A 23,809-nucleotide genomic window follows, 5' to 3' on the forward strand; every position below is an offset into this window, starting at 1 on the left:
TTTTCTATGTTTTCCATGAGTTTTTCTTGGGTCCAGCTAGTTATTATTATTATTGTTATTGAATGCTGCGAGCTGGCAGGATCGTTAGCACACTGGACAAAATGCTTAGCGTTATTCTGCCAATCGCTATGTTCTGAGTTCAATTTCCACCGAGGTTGGCGTTGCCTTTCATCCTTTCGGAGTTGATAAATTAAATATCAGTGAAACACTGGGGTCGATGTAATCAACTAGTCCCCTCCCGACAAATTCCAGGCCTTGTGCCTGCAATAGAAGGGATTATTGTTGTTGTTATTATTATCATGTTTTTCTTTTGTTTTTTGTAACAGAGATGACATGGGGTTAGGGAAGACATTGCAGTGTATTGGGTTGTTGTGGTGAGTATCTTGACATTTTCTGGTTTCCATCTATATTTAAAAGATATTTCTGGATTTCTGTTTATTAACCTTTTCTCCCACTCTTTCGAAAAAAAAGAAAAAAAAGCCTTAGATAAAATAGCCAAATTATAATATCAACAGTATGAGGAAGGACACTTTATAACTGGAATTTACAAAAACACAAAAGACGAAGACAGGTGGTGTAAACAACAAGCAGATGTATTAGTTTAACACTCAGGAATTGAGAAAGTCTTTTATGTTTCAGGCCTATGCTCTTCATCAGAAAGGAAACTCTATAACATTTGCTAGGGTGTGATTTAAGGGAAATTTAGTTGCTATTTCTAGCAGAAGCTCATGCTTAAAGCTAAAAGCTGAGATGATCATAGCTGGAATGTGTTTGAGCGTAGGCTGGCTTTATCGAGGTGACCTGGGGTTAAACAACAACAATTCATTATGGAATCAAGGTTTTTTATCATGTGGTTGCCGGTTCAATCTCACTGCATGACAACATTGGGCAAGTGGCTTCTCTACTGACATCTCAAACCAACTTAGGCTTTGGGAGTGGAATTGGTTCAAAGAAACTCTCTATATGTGTGTGTGTGTATAGGCACAGGAGTGGCTGTGTGGTAAGTAGCTTGCTTCCTAACCACATGGTTACAGGTTCAGTCCCACTGAAGGCGGCGAGCTGGCAGAAACGTTAGCGGTATTTCGTCTGTCGTTACGTTCTGAGTTCAAATTCCGCCGAGGTCGACTTTGCCTTTCATCCTTTCGGGGTCGATAAATAAAGTACCAGTTACGCACTGGGGACGATGTAATCGACTTAATACCTATGTCTGTCCTTGTTTGTCCATGTTTAGCCCCTTGTGCGTAATAAAGAAATAGGTTACAGGTTCAGTCCCACTGTGTGGCACCTTGGGCAAGTGTCTTCTACTATAGCCCCAGGCCAACCAAAGCCTTGTGAGTGGATTTGGTACATGGAAACTGAAAACACCTGTCATGTGTGTGTGTGTGTGTGTGTATATATGTGTGTGTGTGTGTGTGTGTGTGTTTGTACGTTTGTCCCCCCACCATCACTTGACAACCAATGTTGGTGTGTTTACATCCCTGTAACTTAGTGGTTTGACAAAAGTGACCGATTTCCATTTGATTTTGATGTACTTGACTCTTCAAGGGCTCTTCAAGCACGGCATGTTGCCCTACGATCCATGGTACTTTGGAGTAGGCTGAGGTTAATTATGCGACACTGGTGTGGGATACAGCTGTGAACTCCCTTTATTTGCCGGGTCTTCGCAGTCACAGCATGTCTCCAGAGGTCTCGGTCTTTTGTCATTGCCTCTCTGAGGCTTCTTTTATGGGTTTCAGTCATTTGACTGCGGCCATGCTGGAGCACCACCTTCAGACAAACAAATTGACCCTAGGACTTATTCTTTGTAAGCCTTTGTACTTATTTTATTGGTCTCTTTTGCCAAGCTGCTAATTATGGGGGATGTAAACACATCAACACACACACACACACACACACATACAACGTGCTTCTTTCAGTTTCTGTCTACCAAATCCACTCACTAGTCTTTCATCGACCCGAGGCTATACTAGAAGACACTTGCCCAAGGTGCCATGCAGCGGGACTGAACCCGGAACCATGTGGTTGGGGAGAAAGCTTCTTACCACACAGCCACTCCTGCACTTATTTCCAATAACATTTATGTTTTTTCATGAAATGTCAAAATTGTCTATTTTTAAAAGAATGTTTCTAAAATATTTTGATTGTTTTGTTGTAATTATTTGTTTTTCCTCTTTCTACAGGACATTGTATAAACAGGGTCCCTATGGCGGTAAACCAGTCTTACAACGAATTCTCATTGTAACACCAAGTAGTTTAGTCAAGGTACACCATTGACTTTCTTTCAACTGACAATGTTTACTTTTTAATAATTACAGGTATTGCATTAAAGCTCTGGCATCTGATTTGGTCGACACTCACAAGATTATCCACCATCTTTCCTACAACAATCTTAGGCACCTTTTTGAATTCCATATGACCAACACCCATGGACATGCTTACAAAAAAAAAAAACAACACAGCACCTATCATCATCATCGTTAAAACGCCTGCTTTCCGTGCTGGCATGGGTTGAATGGTTTGGCTGAGGACTGGCAAGTTGGGAGGCTGCACCAGGTTCCAATCTGATCTGGCAAGATTTCTACAGCTGGATGCCCTTCCTAACGCCAACCAGTCCGAGAGTGTAGCAGGTGCTTTTTATGTGCCACTACCACGGGGACAAGTCAAGCAGCACTGGCATCGACCATGCTTGAATGGTGCTTTTTATGTGCCATATGCACAGGAGCCACAGAAAAATGTTTCCACACATAGAATCACTGAAGCATGGAATAAACTATCCACATCAGTTGTTAGTTGTCAGGACATCCTTCAGAATTTCCATGCTTTCCAAATTTCACCAATGGTACACCTCATGTCACCCTTACTTTTTACTTAAAGACTCGTTCCCTGTTCCTTTCTTATGCTTTATTCTATGTCCTCTTCATGCATTTTTCGCTACCTTATTCGATGAGTTGTGCATTTGAGCACTGTATACAATAAGTTCATCATCATTATTATTACTATGGTGGCCAACTGGCAGAACTATTAGGACACCAGGCGCAATGCTTAGTGGCATTTCGCCTGTCTTTATGTTCTGAGTTCAAATTCCACCAAGGTATATATTTGTGTGGTCCCAGTCAGCTAAGCTTTCCATCATTCCTGGTATAATTTAGTATAAGCCATCATCATCACCATCATCTTTTAATGCCTGTCTTTCATGCTTGGCAGGATCTGATGGGTTGGAGACCTGCTCTGTGTTTCAGTGTCTGTTTTGGCATGGGTTCTATGGCTGGCTGCCCTCCCCAATGCTAATTACTTTATAGAATGTCCTGGGTACTTTTTATATGGCAACTGCATTAGTGAGGTCACCATCTATCTTGGAAGACAAAGGGTCCCCTTCAGTTGAGTAGAGAGAGAGAGAGAGAGAGAGAGAGAGAGTCAGCTTCATGCCAGAGGGTGATGAAAGATTAAAATAAGTGGCAGATACAGGTATCTCACTATAGAGGGGATACAAGCCCACCCTGTATTATATATGAGTGGGTGGGAGTAATTAGGGTGGGGTTGGAAAGAGAGATAAAGATGGTGGTGATGAGGTATCAGGTTAGAAGAACAAGAAGGGTGAGGGTAGGTGAATGGATGTTGCAAGAGTGTATTGGGGTGGGAAGTGAGAGATGATTAGAGATAGGGTAGGCATGGGGTAGGCTGATACAAAGAATGATGAGCAGGAGCTGAGATTGGGGATACCTCTGAGTTGGAGGAATGCAAGAGAGAGTAGGTGATGACTGACAGTAAAGAATGGGGTGAAAAATAGCAGAATAGTAGTAGTAGTAGTAGTAGTAGTAGTAGTAGTAGTAGTAAGGAAGGTTGAAAAAAAGTTGATGTGTGGATGAATAGGATATAAAAGTGTGAAAGGAGAAATAGATGTGTTGTGTGGGAGAGATGTATGGTGAGAGAGGCAAGTCAGTAGGTAGTGGTTCAGTGGAGATGGAGGTCTAATGTAGTAGCAAAGAAGGGTGATCAATGTAAAATGTAAGTGGAGAGAGATAGTGTTAAGCATGAAAGATGAATGTCAAGGGGAGTGGTTCTGGGTAGTTAGGAAAATAACTGGAATAAGAGGAAGAGATGACCGGTGAAACATATTGTTCTGCTTTCATTTAATTACATCAGCAGAATACTGTAGTTAGGGTGAGTGATGGAGGAATCAGCAGTAGAGAGATGAGAAGATAGAAAGACTTGAGGAAGAAATTGGACAAGGGTCCAGTTGTGTGTACACGCAGACACATTATGCTTCTAGGACCTTAGTCTTGTTAAGACTGGTGGTTCTTCTCAAGCACTGCACATTGCCAGTCGTCCCCTTCCTTTGTCAATTCCCCTGTGTTCAAAGTTCAAAGTCTTGAGATGAGCCTTCACCACTCCATTCTATATCTTCCTGGCTCTCCCTCATCTGCAACTTCTATTCACATATTAAGAAATCACCATTTCTTTGTACAGTTCTCCTCATCCATACTCGTCTCACGTTCATCTTCCTTCTTGCAAGCGATGTCTGAGTGAAGGCACGTGGCTTGGGGGTTTGGCTGTTCGGCTCAGGATTATAAGGTTGTGCGTTTGATTCTCAGCAGTATGTTGTGTCCTTGAGCAAGACACTTCACTCCACTCCACTCAGCTGGCAAAATGTGAGTAGTACCTGATTTCAAAGGGCCAGCCCTGTCATGTTCCGTGTCACGCTGAATCTCCTTGTTCTTGGAGATTCAGCGTGACACAGAGTGTGACAAGGCTGTCACTTTGCATTATGGGTACAACTCATTTTTTGCCAGCTGAGTGGAGTGAAGTGCCTTGCTCAAGGACACAGTGCACCACTGGGAATCGAACTCACGATCCTACAATTGTGCATCAAATACCCTAACTACTAAGCTACATACATCATCATCATCATCATCAACTTCCGCTGTCCATGCTGGCATGGGTTGGACGGTCAGACCAGGTCTGGTAAGCTGGGACGCAGCACCAGTCTCCAGTTTGGTTTGGCATGGTTTTCTATGGCTGGATGCCCTTCCTAACGCCAAGAGTGTAATGGGTGCTCTTACATTCCACTGGCACAGGTGCCATTTGCGTGACACTGGTATCTGCCACAACTGCAATTTTTGCTCGGCTTGGTGGGTCTTCTTCTCAAGCACAACATAATGCCAAAGGTCTCGGTCATTGCTTCCGTGAGGCCCAGCACTCGAAAGGAACTCAACCGCTTTGCCTCTGTGAAGCCCAGTGCTTGAAAGGTGCTTTTTCTTTGCTGTTTAATAATAAGCCTTAGTGTACTACACTCCACCACACTGCACTATACTATATAAAATATTACACTCTGTACTATACTGTATCTCTGCTTTAATTCATTCCGTTTCCAGTGTATGTTTTAAAATCTGTTCATTTCTGCAGAATTGGTATCAAGAATTCAAGAAATGGTTAGGGACTGAACGTATATCTGTATTTACTGTTGAAGCTGACAAAAAAATAGAGGTAAGTCTGTTTCTGTTTGTGTGTTTTGTAAGTTGTGGGATTGTGAAATTAGGACAGAAGTTTGCCAGTGTTTGATGAAGATTTAGTAGTTGTTACAATGGCACAGTAAAAGTCTGGGACTTATTCAATTGGTCTCTTTTACTGAACTGTTAAGATAGGAGGATGTCAACAAACCAACACCATGTGTCAAGCATCCGGGGGACAAATGCATACATGCATATGTAAGAAATTAGAATGACAAAGGAATAAGATAATTATGTTGTGAACTCCATTAGCTTACGGCTGTTTCTGCTACTAGATGCAGTGCACTCACAGAGTGCCTGTGTATCACCCTAAAGCTTAAAAAATGAAGTGTAATGTTATTGGGAAAAGCATTTATATATATATATATATATAAGAGGGATGGTATTATTAAAATACCATCACGAGTGGCAAGTGAATTATCAGCCGTACAGGCAAATTAATAAAATATATACATACAATATTAGATATGAACTCATATATGTATATATATATGTGTGTGTGTGTGTGTGTATGTATATATATATATATATATATACACGTATACATAAGGGCACTACATGAGCACCTACATCGCTAAAAATCATCATCATCATCATCATCATCATTTAACGTCCGCTTTCCATGCTAGCATGGTTGGACAGTTCAACTGGGGTCTGGGGAGCCCGAAAGCTGCACCAGTCCAGTCAGATCTGGCAGTGTTTCTACAGCTGGATGCCCTTCCTAACGCCAACCACTCCGAGAGTGTAGTGGGTGATTTTATGTGCCACCGACACAGGTGCCAGACGAGGCTGGCAAAACGGCCACGCTCGGATGGTGTTTTTATGTGCCGACGACACAGGTGCCAGACGAGGCTGGCAGACGGCCACGCTCGGATGGTGTTTTTATGTGCCACCGACACAGGTGCCAGATGAGGCTGGCAAAACGGCCACGATCGGATGGTGCTTGTTACGTGCCCACAGCACGGAGGCCAGTCGATGCGGTACTGGCTACGGCATGGTTTTCTTGGTTTTCTTGTGTGCCACGTGCCACCTGGCACTGGTACCACAAGGATACAAATTCCATTGATGTTCATCTATTTTGATTTGTTTTGATTTGATTTGATTTTCACTTGCCTCAACAGGTCTTCACAAGTGTCACAAGAAGGAAGGTATGCACAGGTGGACTGACTACGTCCCAGGTTGGGGCCATGGGTTATGGCCTGACTAGTCTTGCCGGGTCTTCGGATGGTGTTTTTATGTGCCACCGACACAGGTGCTAGATGAGGCTGGCGAACGGCCACGATCGGATGGTGTTTGTCATGTGCCCACCGCACTGACTACAGCACTGATGGATTTCTTGTGTGCCACAGGCACTGGTACCACAAGATACAAATTCCAGTGATGTTCATCTATTTGTCTATTTTGATTTGATTTGATTTGATTTGATTTTCACTTGCCTCAACCGGTCTTCACAGGTGTCACAAGAGGAAGGTATGCACAGGTGGACTGACTAGTCTTGCCGGGTCTTCGGAAGGTGTTTTTATGTGCCACCGACACAGGTGCCAGATGAGGCTGGCGAACGGCCATGATCGGATGGTGTTTGTTACGTGCCCACAGCACGGGGCCGGTCGATGCGGAACTGGCTACGGCCACGTTCGGATGGTTCTCTTGTGTGCCACCGGCACTGGTACCACAAAGTGTGTGCCACCGGCACTGGTACCACAAAGATACAGATTCCATTGATGTTCATCTATTTTGATTTGTTTTGATTTTTGATTTTCACTTGCCTCAACAGGTCTTCACAAGTGTCACAAGAAGGAAGGTATGCACAGGTGGACTGACTACGTCCCAGGTAGGGGCCATGGGTTATGGCCTGACTAGTCTTGCCGGGTCTTCGGATGGTGTTTTTATGTGCCACCGACACAGGTGCTAGATGAGGCTGGCGAACGGCCACGATCGGATGGTGTTTGTCATGTGCCCATAGAAGTCAAAAATACTTATGTGCCACAGAATAGTCACAAATCTACTACAGGCATGGTAGAAAATTTTTTCAGTGGAATTTTTTCCTACCATGCCTGTAGTAGATTTGTCACTATTCTGTGGCACAGAAGTATTTTTGACTTCTATTTTTAGCGATTTAGGTGCTCATGTAGTGCCCTCATATATATATAATATATATATATATATATATATATATATATATATATATATATATATATATATATATATCTGAAATTTGTTTACAGGAAGCATTACTATTGAGAAAAGCATAAATGTGTGTGGGAAATGAAGTAAGGAGTTCAAAATACTTGCCCAAGGTTTCCTTGCAGTGGGATTTAACCTGATCAAATAGCTTCTTAGCTACGCAGCCGTACCACAGTCCCTGATTTCTCTTTTAAGCCAAACAATACATTTATAAATGAGGAAGATGATTTTTGTGGTGTTCATGCCTTTCTTAAGGGCATCGATGGCATTCATGAATTAAGATGGTTCAGCAGACCCAGCCAAGTGGTATTCTGCTACTTTTGGTGTTTGCTATGATTTGTTGGGACCATCGATGAGGAACCCCTTGTGCAAGGAACTTCTGGGTTAAGGATTCGACTCATCAGTCGCTTCAAAATCTGTCAATAACTATTTGAAACAAAAAAAACAAAAAAAATCCAAGACTGTCATCCTTGATCTTGAGGGATGGCCATGGCAATGATGTTTCATGCTGGTTTCAGCTCCTCCTGTTGACCTGGAGATGGCAACTGGTCTCTGTTCCAGTATATCTTATCTTGATTCACAACATCACAATAAAAAATAGCCTCTATGTGGTTGCCAGACTTGCTAGAAATAGCAACTAAGTCTCTCTTAAACTGTATCATACCATCTAATATAGTATATATATAATATATATATCATACCATCTAACATTAGTGCTAAAATCAATGTTGGAATGATCATATGTTGAATATCCTTTTGACCGAGGGTCAGCTTGATTAGGATTGGCCTATGGCTAAATAACAATGAAACTATGAACCCTCAACATGTGGTGTTCCAATAATAACAGTTTATTCTTAGACATTCTTTACCAATGTTTACTCTTATTTCTGATTCCCAGGAATATTTGTCATGTCCTAAATGTCCAGTGTTGATCATATCGTATGAGATGTTCCTACGAAATGTTAAGGAACTGGAGAAAGTGAGTTTTGACTTGGTCATCTGTGATGAGGGCCACCGCCTTAAGAACACATCCATTAAAACATCAGCTGTAAGTATCCAGTTGTGGCATCTTAAACTGCTTTAACCTGTCACTAAAGCACCTTTATAAAACAATAATCCAGTAGAGTTAACCCTTTCTTGTTTAACATTTTTCTGTTTTGTTTTAATCAATTTTGAAAATAACAAAGAACTAGCATTATTGCCCGGCGTTGCTCGGGTTTGTTTCGACCCCTTAGAATTGGAATTTTTGAAAAGTAAAAATTTTGCACTATGTAGCTTGTTATTCTCTTTAAGTGAACAATTTTCTGGTTGAAAATACACCGAAAAATGGTGACACAGCAGTCAAAAAAATTTTCTTAACCACACAGCCTCACTGGCCTAATATATATGTATTTAAGTTAAATATAGGATAAAATCTATATGAGAATTTATCAACTAGTCAGCATGAAAACTATATAAGAGAAAAATTTATAATTATTCCCTTTGAACTACATTTATTATATTAAGAGCATTACTACACATAAATGCCTCATGCTGTGAGGGACTCTTAAAGTCAAAACTACCATAATAAATATACAGTGTACCGCAGCGAGAGAATGCAACCTGGAAATCGTGTCTTAAAAATAGATTCAGCCGCAAATCATACGATTTCATAGTTAGTGTACATAATCCACTTTCTAATCATCAGTGCAAGCATAATCAAAACAAATAAAAAATGAACAAAATTCAACATACCAGATGAACAGCAAATGTATCCAACATAGAAATGTTAACACTTATATATCTGTGTTAGAGGCAGGCTTTTCAAATTACATCTTGGTACACGTGTATATTCGGAATAATTCAGCACTGAATATATTCCGGTTAAATTTAAAATTAAATATAGGATAATATCCATATGAGAATTTTATCAAGTAATCAGTGTGAAAACCAGTTATTATATTAAGGGCATTACTACACATAAATGCCTCATGCTATGAGGGACTCTTAAAGTCAAGACTACCATAATAAATGTACAGTGTACTGACAGCATAAGGCATTTACGTGTAGTAATACCCTTAATATAATAAAAAAATATATATATTTATATCATTTGTATCTATTTACCTATCTACCTACATACATACATGCATGATAAAATTTTTTCAGTGGCCAGCATATTAAAAAATACCTTTCAAGGTGAAAATTATAAACAATTTATAAATAAGGGCAAAAGAAAAAAAAATTTCTATGCCAAATATGCTGAGAATAGACTTTAAACCGTCAATAACCATATATAATAATTCACATTAATTCACATAATAATTCACATAAACACATTATTCACACTTATACAAACATACGCAGACGCAAATATGAAGTACTAAATGGCTCTCCCTCACTTGTCCTTCCCATTAATGCCATTGCTCAACCATTTCTGAACGATCTTGTCAGATCAGGTCTGTTTGTATGCAGCATCGGATCCTACTACTGGTAAACTGTAAACCATACAACCTGTGTCAGTGGGGTAGAAGGGCTCCTTAGCCGTAGTGAAGGCACCTATCTAGGGAGATAACCTTACAATAAATCACTCAGCCCGTAGCTTAGAAGTACTGGGTTGACGTCCAGCGGGAACAGCTTTGTTTCATTTCAGGAGGAAAGATCTTCTTTAGTACTTGGTTGTACAATGCTTTCCAATGTGTGTAGTAGTGGCGCGCGCACACATTATTAGCCATTTGAAAAAGACTATGGAATTTGCAATTAACTGCACCAGGGTTCCTCTTCCCCAGGGAACCAGACCTAATGGTATACCTGCGGATGTGGTCCAGCCCCTGCTTTGCCGGGTCCTGTCTCTGATCATGTTGCACCCTCCAAGGGCATTCATTGACGGTGATGCCCTCAATCTTACAGACGGGTATCACCTGATGGAGAAGAGTCAGCCCCCAACCAAACAACACCAAACAAACACCTCATCAGCTGTAAAAATCATACGATACTCAGCACCCTCAATGCCCGCACCCCCTCGGCTCTCTTGGCCGTCTAGAAGAACTTGGTGCAAATGCAGAATCAATGGCGTTGATATAATAGCTGTCCAAGAACACCAATTTTACCACCACTGACAACATCCTCAAATACCATCAAGTCGGTTCTTATCAACTTGTAACCTCCTCAGCATCAAAGAATACTGTTATTCAACAGTTGGAGGTATTGGATTTCTACTTTCATCAAAGGCTAGTGATACTCTCTTGAGTATAGAGTCAATCTCACCAAGAATTATGGTGCTTGAGATAGATGGAAACCCAAAAACAACATTGGTATGTGTGTATAGCCCACATAATTCGTCTGTGGCAGACGAAATTGAAAATTTCTATACAACCTTCGTTCAACCTTTGAGCAAGTACCTCTCCATAATTTTCTGGTTATAGCTGGTGATCTGAATGCTAGACTAGGACCCGATGAGACCAAGTTTACTTTCAACTCTAAACCAATCGAACGGAGAAATGCTCAAAGACTTCTTGGAGGAATTTAATCTCTACACCTCCAACAATTCTTTTATGAAACCAAAAGGTCAACTTTGGACATTTGAGTCCCCACTTGGTGATAGGGCACAAATTGACTACCTCATCTTTCGAAAGAAATGGCGCAATAGTGTTAAGGACTCGAGATCCTACTCTTCCTTTAGTTCTGTCGGCTCTGACCACAGAATTGTATCAGCTACCGTTAAGCTTAGTCTTCGCTCATCCAAAAAACTAAGCCTCACCCGATCAAAATGATCGACTGGGAGGAAGTCTTATCTAACCCCGATATGTCCAAACAATTTACTATTGAGGTCTATAACAAATTTCAATCTCTGTCTACTTCTGAAATAGATGCTGAGAACATTGAGGAAGTATACAGCAGCCTCATCAAATCAACAGAGGAAGTTGCACTGGCTACTCTTCCCAAAAGGAGAGTAGGGGCCAGAGCAAACCTTCTATTCCCCAAATGTCATCGAAGCCAGAAACCATCTAAAGTCTATATCACTAGCTTACCACCGTTCTCCATCCCAGTCACTGAAGATCCAACTCATAGCTGCCAGGAAGAATCTTGATGAGGCTTACTTGAACGCCGAGGTCGAATTTATCAATGGCAAAATTAGTAAACTATCGAAAGAGCACATTAGTAAAAAACACCATCTCGCCTGGAAATCCATCAAAGACCTATCAGGCAAAAATTCTGGGTCATCAATTAGAATTAAAGGGGGATCAGCTAAGAAGCGTTTAGAAAATTGGTCAACCCGTTTTAAAACCTCCTTGGGAAGAATGCCAAAATCCCTGATAACCCCACTCTCCCAAGTGTACCTATATCAGACACGCTGGACATCAACACCTCCCCTTTTACCATATTTGAACTAACAGCAGCCACCAAGCAACTAAAGCCTCGAAAGCATTTGGTCCCGACAACATTCCGGCTGTGATTTGGAAGGATGATAGATTTCACACACTTTTGCTTAACCTCTGCAACCACACACTTTCCACCTTTGTCGCTCCAAAGATTTGGCACCAGTCTCAAATCATTCCAATACCCAAAAAAGGCGATTTGTCCCTCGTCACCAACTACAGGGGCATATCTAATGTCAATTGCTGCAAAACTGTACAACAAACTGATCCTAAATCGTCTTGTCCTTTTTGTTGAACCTTTGCTCCGAAAGAACCAAAATGGATTCAGACATGGGTGCTCAACGCTGAGCCAGATACTATGCCTGCGCAGACTTATTGAAGAATCAAAAGCATTTAATCGCGATCTTGCAATGGTATTTGTAGACTTTTCTAAAGCGTTCGATTCTGTAGATAGGTGCAAGATGTTTGAAATCCTTAAGCTCTATGGGATACCAGACAAAATTATTTCTGCCATCAAGGTCCTCTACACAGATACGTCTTCAACCATCTTAACCCCTGATGGAGAAACATCATCTTTCTCGATCGAGGCCGGAATACTGCAGGGAGACACACTCGCCCCATTTCTTTTCATCATTGTTGTTGATTATGTGCTACGTATGTCAGTTGATACCATCTCTGGCAAGGGCTTTGAAATAAAACCAAGAAGAAGTTCCAGACACCCAGCTGAGTACTTGACAGACACTGACTTTGCTGACGACATCCCTCTTATCAGTGATTCTCTCTCCAATGCCCAGTCTCTTTTACAATCTCTTGAACAAGCCTCAAATTGTGTAGGTCTTTACCTCAATGAGGCCAAGACTGATACATAAACAAGTGCCTGTCCAACAGTGATTGCATCATCCACACTCTCAACAGCACCTTTAAATATGGTTTCTGATTATAAATATCTTGGGTCATACATATCATCATCTGGAAAAGACTTTCTAACCAGAAAGGGTATGGCCTGGTCAGCCTGTAATGACATGCATAACATCTGGTCATCAAATCTAAGTAGAGATTTCAAACTTAAAATCTTCAAAGCCAGTCGAACCAATTCTACTATATGGCTCAGAAACCTGGACGTTATCAAAGAAGCTTGAGAGGCGGTTGGATGGAACCTATACTCGCCTCCTTATGAGAGCTCAAAATCTCTCGTGGAGGCGCCATCCAACTAAAATGCAAATATATGGGAAACTACCACCTGTGTCATCTCTTGTGAAAGGTAGGAGAGTCCAGTTTGCTGGACATTGTTGTAGAGATGAAAAAGAGGTAATTTCTACTCTTCTCCTCTGGAAGCCATCTACTCGCGACACCAGAGGGCGCACACTCTCCTACCCTGATGTAATCTCCAGGGATACAGGCATCCAGCAACAGGACCTCCGTAATGCTATGATGGACCGTGAAGTCTGGCGCAACATGGTAGATTCCATTGTCTCGACCACGGTCGAACAATGATGATGATGATAATAATTCATCACTATAAGCATGCGTCTTGAAGCAAGCTGACAGAAATTTCTAAAAAATTCTGTTATTACTGATTCAGTCCGATTTTTGAGTTAATTCATAAAGAATTTTCTTGTCATTAGTGGTAAATACATTAAGAAATAAATGAAATGGTTACTTGCACCCATGGAATAAGTGATGAATTATATGTGGTTATTGACGATTTAAAGTCTATTCTTGGCATATTTGGCATAGAAATTTTTTTTCTTTTGTTCTTATTTATAAATTATATTTATATATATATATATCAGTATTGATATGTCAGTTTGCTAGTGTCCACCCTAGTATCTCTACTAGTTGAAAAGTGACAAATAAGAAACTACCATATTCGAAATGAGTACATGGTGGAAGTGAGGAGTGTTGGAGGTATTCTCTTATCGCCTCCTCGCCCATGTTGCATTTTTCCTACATGTCTGCTTAAATGTATTGTTAATCTAGTTAGTATGTTACTACTTCTTCTAGTTCCCTCTAGTTAATGACCCTCTTTTGTGTACGAGGGCATAGGGTCCATGACTATCAACTCGAAATGAAACTAGAACCCTGTTTCTTATAATTCCAGTTGCTAAACAGTCTCCCTGTTCGCAGACGTCTTGTTTTGAGTGGGACACCGGTGCAGAATGACTTACAAGAATTCTTTGCCATTGTAGAGTTTTGTAATCCAGGAATCTTGGGTAAGTCTATGGAACATTAAGACCAAACTGTGTTCATAGCTTCTGGTTAACTTTCATTTCTCCAACTACTTTTGTTCTTTCTTTAAGTTTTTATTTTCAACTTAAAAAAAAAGAAAAAAATACTTTTTTGTTTTATTGGTGAAAGGAAGAAGGGCAGTGTGCTATGACCCCTTTCTTATCGTCTGGGACTAGAACTGGTTGGAAGAGGTTATTTCCAAAATCGTAGCTGTGGCCAGTGCCCCCTGACTGGCCCCTCTTCCGGTAGCATGTAAAATGCATCATCTGAATGTGGTTGATGCCAGTGGCCCCTGACTGGCTCCCGTTCTGATGGCACATAACAAGCACCGTTCAAACATGATCGATGCCAGTGCCATCTGACTGGCCCCCATGATGGTAGCACGTAAAAAGCACCCATTACACTCTTTGAGTGGTTGGTGTTAGGAAGGGCGTCCAGCTGTAGAAACCTTACCAAATCAGACTGGAGCCTGGTGCAGCTTCCTGGCTCACCAGTCCTCAGACAAACCATCCAACCCATGCCAGCATGGAAAGCGGACATCAAACGATGATGATGATGAGTGGATGCCAGTAAAGGTACTGAAGGGGTCAAAGGCTAGGAATTCCAACCACATTTCGTGGTTCACTCCCTCAATAGCTCCTTTATAGGATCCAGTGGCTAAGGACATGTTCAGGGGGAACTACATCCAGTTTTGGCCCCTACTCCTCAACTGTTTTCCTTGTGGTGCCACCCCCCCTTTTTGAAGTGTCTTCAGTGTTGAGTACGTTTTTTTTTCCTTTGACCTTTTTGTTCCTTGGTTTCTTCAATGCAGCATCAATGAGTGTCAGTGGGCGAGTGACCACCCTGCCAAATTTCCTTTCAAATACTCGCCAGTAGGCTTCAGCCAGTGCCAGCTAACGGTCAAACTGATGCGTAACACAATCTAAGCTTCAACTGACCAATGGAGGGGAAGGGCAAGTAGTTTTGGTCTGCGCACCCTCTCTAGACTTACCTTCCGACAGAGTCGTGTTGGTTTCAGCTCCAGCAGCCAGTGCTAACAAAGCTGTCTGGTGGTAGAAGCCTTTGAACTATTGGGGAGGAGGGTGCGCAACGAACGAGATCGCTCCCTTGGCCCACTTGTCAAGCAGCAACGCTGTTTATGTGCCAGCCAGCCTCACAGAGTGACACTATTTCCCAGTTGGCATGTTGTAGCTTTTGAGCCATTTCGGGTTAATAGTGTTTATTAACCCCTCAGCATCCAAGCTGGACATATTTGGTCCAAATATTCAAACCAGCCAGATCCAGCCTCTCACACCTGCCCTACAATGTCATTCCAAAAGCAAACAACCACATCATCGAAATCTTGAAGCCTTCAGATAATGCATGACCAATTCAAAGCAATGTGAATCATCATCGTCATCATCATCATCATCATCGTTTAATGTCCCTTTTCCATGCTAGCATGGGTTGGATGGGTTGACTGGGGTCTGGGAAGCCAGGAGGCTGCACCAGGCCCCAATCTGATCTGGCAAGGTTTCTACAGATGGATGCCCTTCCTAACACCAACCACTCCAAGAGTGTAGTGGGTGTTTTTTTACATGCCACCGCCACAGGGGCCAGAGGGGTATGGCATCAACAAGCAATACATTTGATAGAGTAATCTGAATGCTAAAGGGTTAAGTCTACCACTCTCACCCTCCAGAACAGCAGGGATTCCTCTGGCAGGATTCCATATAGTTTCTGTCTACCAAATTTCACACAATTTTGGTTGACCTGAGGCTATAATGGTTTCAAAATTTCTTTACAAAGCCAGCAGTTTTAGGGGAGAGAGCTATTCAGTTACATTGACCCCCCAATGCTGAAATGGTTTTTATTTTATTGACCCCTAAAGAATGATGAGCAAAGTTGATCTCTGCATAATGAGTCGAAAGAAATGCTGTCAAGGATTTTGTCTGATGTGCTGATGATTGTTCAAGCTCTCACCACCCTAACCTGAGGTCATATAATTGTGAAGTAAACTTCATGACTATCCAACCATGCCCTCCCATTATATGTTGTGCAGGGTTTTGTGTTCTTATTTCTTTGCTCCCTAAAACACCCTAACCCATTTCTTCTAAACCGAACAACTCAACTGATGTGTTGTTATTTTTTCCCTGTAGGAACTTCTTCGTCTTTTCACAAAATCTATGAACTGCCTATAATCACATCACGACAGCCGACAGCAAGCAAAGACGACGTCAACCTTGGTATGGAACGAGCAGCCGAACTGACTCGGCTCACAAAATTATTCCTCTTACGTCGGTGTCAAGATATCAACAACAAATATCTCCCTCCAAAAGGTAAAGATCAAGAGTTTCTTCACATAATTTTTTTTCTTCTTAACCCTTTCGTTACCGTATTTATTTTGAGATGCTCTGTTGTTCTTTCAATTTCTTTAAATATAACAAAGAATTTAGTAAAATAATTTAGTTATCATTAAGCTAGTGTTAGGAACATAAATTGTGACTAAGGTTTGGTGGCAGATTTTAATTCAGAACTTATGAAAACAAGACATTTGTACTTAGAGCCAGAGGTGGTTTCAGCTGGGTTGGTATCAAAAGGGTTAAGCTTGAACAGTTCAATCTCCATGTTTTCTGGTTTGTTTGTTGTTATTACTGTATTTCTTCATCATCATCATCATCATCATCTTTGTTATTTATAATTCCAACTTGAAGCAATTCTAATGCTCTGCAAATGCCATTTTCTAAAATCTCATTTCAGTCGAGCTGGTTGTATTTTGCCGTCCGTCTAGTCTTCAGTTGACTTTGTACAGACAGATTCTTTCCTCGCAGATGATTCGACGGTTTCTGGCTGGTCATTATGATGGTGCGTCTCATTTAATTAGTATAGCAGCTCTCAAGAAACTGTGCAATCATCCAGCATTGCTCTATCAGTCACTGGTGTCAAACGACAGTGATGAAGATGAGGTAATGTCACGAGGCTTGTTTGAATTTCTATCAATAAAACAGTTTGCTTTTGTTCCACATTCAATAATTTCTCAACCATTTTTCCATGATATAATGCCATTCTCTGTGTCCAAAATTTCTCCATGATCCTTTAGTCATTTTACATCTGTGTCCCTTCACTATAATTTTCCATAATTCTTTAGTCATTTTACATGTGTCCCTTCACTATAATTTTCCATAATTCTTTAGTCATTTTACATCTGTGTCCCTTCACTATAATTTTCCATAATTCTTTAGTCATTTTACATCTGTGTCCCTTCACTATAATTTTCCATAATTCTTTAGTCATTTTACATCTGTGTCCCTTCACTATAATTTTCCATAATTCTTTAGTCATTTCACATCTGTGTCTCTTCACTATAATTTTCCATAATTCTTTAGTCATTTCACATCTGGCAAAGTGAGACAGACTCATTATATTGACATAGTCGACAATGAAAGGAAATATTGAAAACCTCTCAAAAATCTAACAATGTTTTTTAATTTGTTTTCCTAAACGAAGACCCTGACATTTTCTAATATTGATTAACGACTAAAGGAATTTGTTCATCTTGTTCCAGGAAGGTAGCGTCTATCAAGGTTTAGCAGCATTCTACCCACAAGGTTATTCTGTCAAAGACAAGTTACTGGAGCATGGCAGCAAACTGAATGTCCTGGCCGCAATACTCAGTGGTATATTTGCAACCACACCCAGGGAAAAAGTTGTACTAATTGCCAATCATACAAAGGTGAGCCTCTCAGTTATATTTCAGGTGTAAGGCTTTAGAATGGATGTGTTTGTTTGACTAGTCACATACCTGTGCGAATTAAGAAATTCGCTTCTGGAACACATGGTCCCAGGTTCAGTTCTACGGGAAAACATCTGCGATAACCTCAGGCCAACCAAAGCCTTGTGAGTGGACTTTGGTTAATGGAAAGTGAAAGAAACTGCTCTCTCTCTCTCTCTCTCCCCCTCTCTCCCCCCTCACTCTCTCTCCCTCTCTCACATACATGTATTTTTTTGATTCTTCTAATAGTTTCAATTGTAGGACCGCAGCCATGCTGGAGCACTACTATGCAATTGTATTTATGTGTGTATGTGGATTGGAGTGTGTGTATGTTTGTGTCTCTTTGTAGTGACACCATGTGACAGTTGTAAACGAGTGTCACTGTCATACAAGCAGTGTTGTTCTTTTCCAATATTCCGCAAAACCTGTTTGGCCCTGGGGGGAAATGATACTTTGCTTGGAAACGGAGCCAGAGTTGGTGACACTGGCATCGGCCACATTTGGATGGTGCTTATAAAACCTATTTCAATAAACTTCTTGTACCCTCTTGTTTCCGCATTCTGACAGAATTGACGTTTCACCAGTACCATGGTGGCCAATGTTATTTCTTCTTCAAATATAAGTTTAAAAGCTGAGTCAATGGAAAGGAGTTCCAACTAGATGGAGTCTCCAAGCAGTTTAAATGCACAAGTCTCCGGTATCCAAATGGCTAAAAGGTGTCAGTGGAACGGCTGAAAAACTTGCCTAAGGCAGGGTTTCTTCTCTAAAGACCTTCTGCTGTGTGGTCCCTTAAGAGTTTCTTACTGCATAAAGCAACCCCCACTTTCTTACTGTACCCATACAGAGTCAATGAAGATCTTAGTCTTGTCAGGTGCATGGTGACCTCAGAAATGGTGCTGCCATGAAAAGAAGCATCCAGTACATTCTGTGAAGCAGTTGGTATTGGAAAGGGTCTCCAGCCATAGAACAGGCATTGCAGCACAATGCAGTCTTTGGACCCATTGGATCTTGTCAAACTTTCTAACCCATGCCAGCATGCAAATGTGGATGTTAAGTGATGATGATGATAATAATGATGATGATGATGATGATTTGTATATTTTGTTTATCTATTTTAGACATTGGATTTACTGTCTGATTTCTGTGAATCTCAAGGTTACAATTGTTGTCGTCTTGACGGACAAACACCCAGCAACAATAGATTGAACATTGTGAAACAATTTAATACACAGAACTCCAACCATTGTAAGTATCTTCCAGAGTTATTCGATGTAAATGGACGAGGGGGGAATTGATGGAGTTTGGTAGTGAGGCAGTCTATGGAACTTTAAACAAGATGACCAAACCGTGTTAACAGCTTCTGGTTAACTTTCATTTCTCCAACTGTACTTTCTTCTTTCTTTTTTGGTTTAATGGTGAAAGGAGGAAGGGCAGTGTGCTATGACCCCTTTCTTATCATCTGGGATTGGAACTGGTAGGAAGAGGTTATTTCCAAAATCGCAGCTGTGGCCAGTGTCCCCTGACTGGCTCCTGTTTCGGTGGCATGTGAAATGCATCATCTAAATGTGGTTGATGCCAGTGCTGCTGGACTGGCCCCTGTGCCGGTGGCACGTAAAAAGCACCCTCTAGAGTCTCAGAGTGGTTGGCGTTAGGAAGGGCATCAAGCTGTAGAAATCTTACCAGATCAAATTGGATTGTGGTGCAGCCTTCTGGCTTGCCAGTCTTCAGTCAAACTGTCCAACCCATACCGGCATGGAAAGCGGATGTTAAACGATGATGATGATGCACAAGTTGCATGCATTTTGTGGGCGGTTCAGTTTTGTTGATCTGTATCTTTATTCTCTACTAGTTTCAGTTGTTAGACTGTGGCCATGCTGGAGCAATGCCTTGAAAGATTTTCGGTTGAATGAATTGACCCCAATACATTTTTTTCTATTGGTCTCTTTTACAGAACTGCTAAGTTATGGGGACATAAACAAACAAACAGCAGTAGTCAGGCAGTGGCTGGGGGGGGGGAGACAAATACAGACACAAAGAAACACATGCACATACACACATTATACATATACATATATATATATATATTATATATATATATATATATATATATACACATGATGGGCTTCTTTCAGTTTCCGTCTTCCAAATCCACTCACAAGGCTTTGGTCAGTCAAAGCTATAGTAGAAAACTCTTGCCCGAGGTGCCACACAGTGGGACTTGAACCTGGAACCATGTGGTTGGGAAGCAAGCTTCTTACCACAGAACCGCACTTGCTAGTATTCCAGTGGATTCAATGTGTAGGCCATTCCTGGAGGATTCAAAATAAAATTAGACAGAGACTCTAATGGCAGTTCAGCACAACAACAACAACAACATCAACAACAACAAGATGTAAACTGTCACATGACTTAATATTTTTAATGGTTTCTCTCTGTATTTATTTGTGTGTTTTATTCTCACCTTTGTTTGTTTCTCGTTTGCAGTTATTTTTCTACTAAGTTTAAAAGCTGGAGGTGTTGGACTGAACCTGGTTGGGGCTTCACGTCTCATTCTATACGATATTGATTGGAATCCCGCTAACGACATTCAGGTAAGTTTCGCTATATTTGGATTATGCATTTTACCTTGTTTGGATACCTGTTGTGGAGGAACGTGGCTTAGTGGTTAGTTAGCGTGTTGGACTCATGAGCTTAAGATTGTGGTTTCAATTCCCAGCTGGGTAACGCATAGTGTTCTTAAGCAAAACATTTCATTTCATGTTGCCTCAGTCTGCTCAGCTGGCAAAAATGAGCCACCCTGTGATGGATCGGTGTCCCATCCAGGTGGGAGATTTATATACCACTGAAACCAGGAAACCGGTCCTCTTGAGCCTGGTATCGCTCAAAAAGGAAATATTTTTTATTTTGCATACCTGTTGTACACCTGTTTTACCTTTGGTATATAACTCGTTCTACCATTTACCTTTATGTGTAACTGTTTTTATTATTGGTCTTTACCTGTCTTACTTTTTGTAATTAGCTATTTCCACTTTGACCAGTTGTTCATTATTCCTAATTATCCTTTCTAACCAGGCAATGGCCCGTGTATGGAGAGATGGTCAGAAGCGGAAGGTCCATTTATATAGACTTCTTACAACCGTAAGTACAATTACAACTGGAAGTCCCAAAACATTGAAATAGCTACTCTCTCTTTCTCTTTCTCTCTCTCTCCTTCTTCTTCTCCTCCTTCTCTTGATCCTCTTCATCTTCTGTCCCCTCATCTTTTTTTCCCCTCTTATTTTTATTCTTTTTATTGTTCATTTTTCACAAGAGAGGATTTGATCTCACTCTTCCAGTAATTCTACTTTACATGGTCAGTAAACCTGTTAGAAATAGCAACCAAATCTCCCTCAAATCACATTCAATCATTGTAAATGAAGAACTATTCATTGAACAATGGAGACACTGATGTGCACTGCCCTTATTTCAAATAATTTTGTAAATAATGAAGAATTTTAGTGAAACAACTTTGTCGTTATTAAGCTGGTGTTTGGAACCTGGAGTAGAATGAAAGTTTGATGACGGGTTTTAATTTGGATCCCTTTAAAACAAGAAATTTATGTTAGAATTAGGGACAATTTCAAGTGAATTGGTCTCAAAGGGGTTGCTCCCTCATCATTGTCATTGTTTAACGTCCGCTTTCCATGCTGGCATGGGTTGGACGGTTTGACTGAGGGCTGGCAAACCAGAAGGCTGCACCAGGCTCCAGTCTTGATCTGGCAGAGTTTCTACAGCTGGATGCCCTTCCTAATGCCAACCACTCCGAGAGTGTAGTGGGTGCTTTTTACATGCTACTGGCATGAAGGCCAGCCAGGCGGTACTGGCATTGACCATGCTTGAATGGTGCTTTTTGTGTGCTTTTTGGGAGCCAGTCAGGCATCACTGGCAACGACCCATGCATGAATGGTGCTTCAAATATAAAATCATTTTCCTCTCTTTCGCTCCTGTATCCCCACTCAATCAATGCAGATCTTAATATTGCTGGCTGCATGGCAACCCCACCAGTTCTGATGCCACAAAAGAACATAATAAGGCTGGCATTTGGGAAGGCATCCAACCATTCCAAAGGAGGCATTGGGGCATGATGCAGTCTTCACATCCATCAGATCGAGTTACTCTCCGACCCATGCCAGCGGGAAACTTGCACTTCTGTGGAGGGTGGGGGTGGATGCCCAGGGTGGAGCTGGAAAGATGAATAAAATGTAATGAATTAATTAAACTCTGCAATGTAATTGCTCTTTTGTTTTGTAGTTTGTTTTTTTTTCTTAATGGCAATATCTTTATATATAAAAGTGAAGTTGTGTGTCTGTCTCCTACGATTTAGATTCCTAACTACTCCCACATTTTGCGGTGCAGTTTAACAGTATCTTATAGTCGTGATTCATATAGAGCCCTTCTGGGTATTAGTGCACATCTACGATGAGTCTACGATTTAAGAAAAAATTTACCATAATTTTTTTCCATTTTAATGCATTTTTTTCGCTATTATATAAGGGAAGTAACTCTCTAAAAATGTCTACGATGAGTCAACAATTAAAAAAAAAATTTACCATAATTTTTTTTCCATTTTTAATGCATTTTTTTACTATTTTTTGGCTATAACTCTCTAAAAATGCTTATATAGTTATTTCCCTTACAAACCCGAGCAACGCCGGGCGATACTGCTAGTTCCATATAATAATGTTGTTGTCGTTGTTTCTTTTGTTAGGGAACCATTGAGGAGAAAATCTATCAACGGCAGATAAATAAGCAAAGCCTTAGCGGAGCAGTAATTGAGTGCCGTGAGAAGGGGAAGGTGAAATTTTCCCTTGAAGAACTTCGTGTAAGCATCAATATTCTTTTGACATTTGGGTGAGAGACACACTCACAACTCCATTCTTAACTTAATCTTATACTCAGAACCGGCCTCAGGGTTGCTGGTACCCTGGGCAAGCTGAACTTCGGCATGTACAAGCTGACGGTTGTGGAAATTTCCTTGTCTTTGTCATGCCCTTCTTAGCGCCCCCTAGCGACTGCCCAAGTTGCCGGTGCCTTGAGCTGGCCCTGATTATACCGAATGATAATAAACCCTGAAATATTTCTTTCTTTCTCTCTCTCCCTCTCTTCCTCTCTGCCTTCCTCCATTTCTATATATCTATTTCTTTATTCCCCACAATGGGCTAAACACAGAGGGGACAAACAAGGACAGACATAGGTATTAAGTCGATTACATCGACCCCAGTGCGTAACTGGTACTTAATTTATCGACCCCGAAAGGATGAAAGGCAAAGTCGACCTCAGTGGAATTTGAACTCACAACGTAACACAGATGAAATACTGCTAAGCATTTCGCCCGGCATGCTAACGTTTCTGCCAGCTCGCCTCCATTTCTATATATCATCATTTTATGTACTTACTCACATCCCTCATCCCTCTGTTCCTGATATAACCCACCTCATCCCTGTATCATCCACTCAGGTAACTCATTACCACTACTACTATCATCATCATTATTATTATCATCTTTTTACCACTCCACCCCAATCACCCCAACCCTTTTTCCTAAATTGTGAATAGTCATGTGGCCCCTCTACAACAAGAAACCTTTTCTGCTCTGGTCCTTATCTCCTCGCATAAAGCTGCCCCTTGGCATTTGTGGTTTCGCTAGCTGCATAGAAACCTCACAAGTTCTGATGGCATGAAGAAAAACAAAAACCACAAAAGCCCTCGGTCCTCTGCCAAGTGGTTGGCACCAGGAAAAG

General features: G+C 41.1%; 1 protein-coding gene across 6 annotated transcripts in view; it reads left to right on the forward strand.

Moving 5' to 3' along the window:
- The window catches only part of LOC115216521 (DNA repair and recombination protein RAD54B), a 73,570-nt gene that overhangs the window by 44,611 nt on the left and 5,150 nt on the right, over nucleotides 1-23,809 (forward strand). For all 6 annotated transcript variants that reach the window (XM_029785974.2, XM_036509093.1, XM_029785964.2 and 3 more), the window contains exons 12-23: nucleotides 327-374; nucleotides 2,181-2,262; nucleotides 5,404-5,484; nucleotides 8,590-8,739; nucleotides 14,151-14,262; nucleotides 16,417-16,596; nucleotides 17,018-17,223; nucleotides 17,823-17,990; nucleotides 19,148-19,274; nucleotides 20,514-20,620; nucleotides 21,102-21,167; nucleotides 22,777-22,890. In XM_029785974.2, the coding sequence (XP_029641834.1) occupies nucleotides 327-374; nucleotides 2,181-2,262; nucleotides 5,404-5,484; nucleotides 8,590-8,739; nucleotides 14,151-14,262; nucleotides 16,417-16,596; nucleotides 17,018-17,223; nucleotides 17,823-17,990; nucleotides 19,148-19,274; nucleotides 20,514-20,620; nucleotides 21,102-21,167; nucleotides 22,777-22,890 (1,441 nt within the window). The remainder of the gene's footprint in view (nucleotides 1-326; nucleotides 375-2,180; nucleotides 2,263-5,403; nucleotides 5,485-8,589; nucleotides 8,740-14,150; nucleotides 14,263-16,416; nucleotides 16,597-17,017; nucleotides 17,224-17,822; nucleotides 17,991-19,147; nucleotides 19,275-20,513; nucleotides 20,621-21,101; nucleotides 21,168-22,776; nucleotides 22,891-23,809) is intronic.

The sequence above is a fragment of the Octopus sinensis genome, linkage group LG1, assembly GCF_006345805.1.
Source record: "Octopus sinensis linkage group LG1, ASM634580v1, whole genome shotgun sequence".
Lineage (NCBI taxonomy): Eukaryota > Metazoa > Mollusca > Cephalopoda > Octopoda > Octopodidae > Octopus > Octopus sinensis.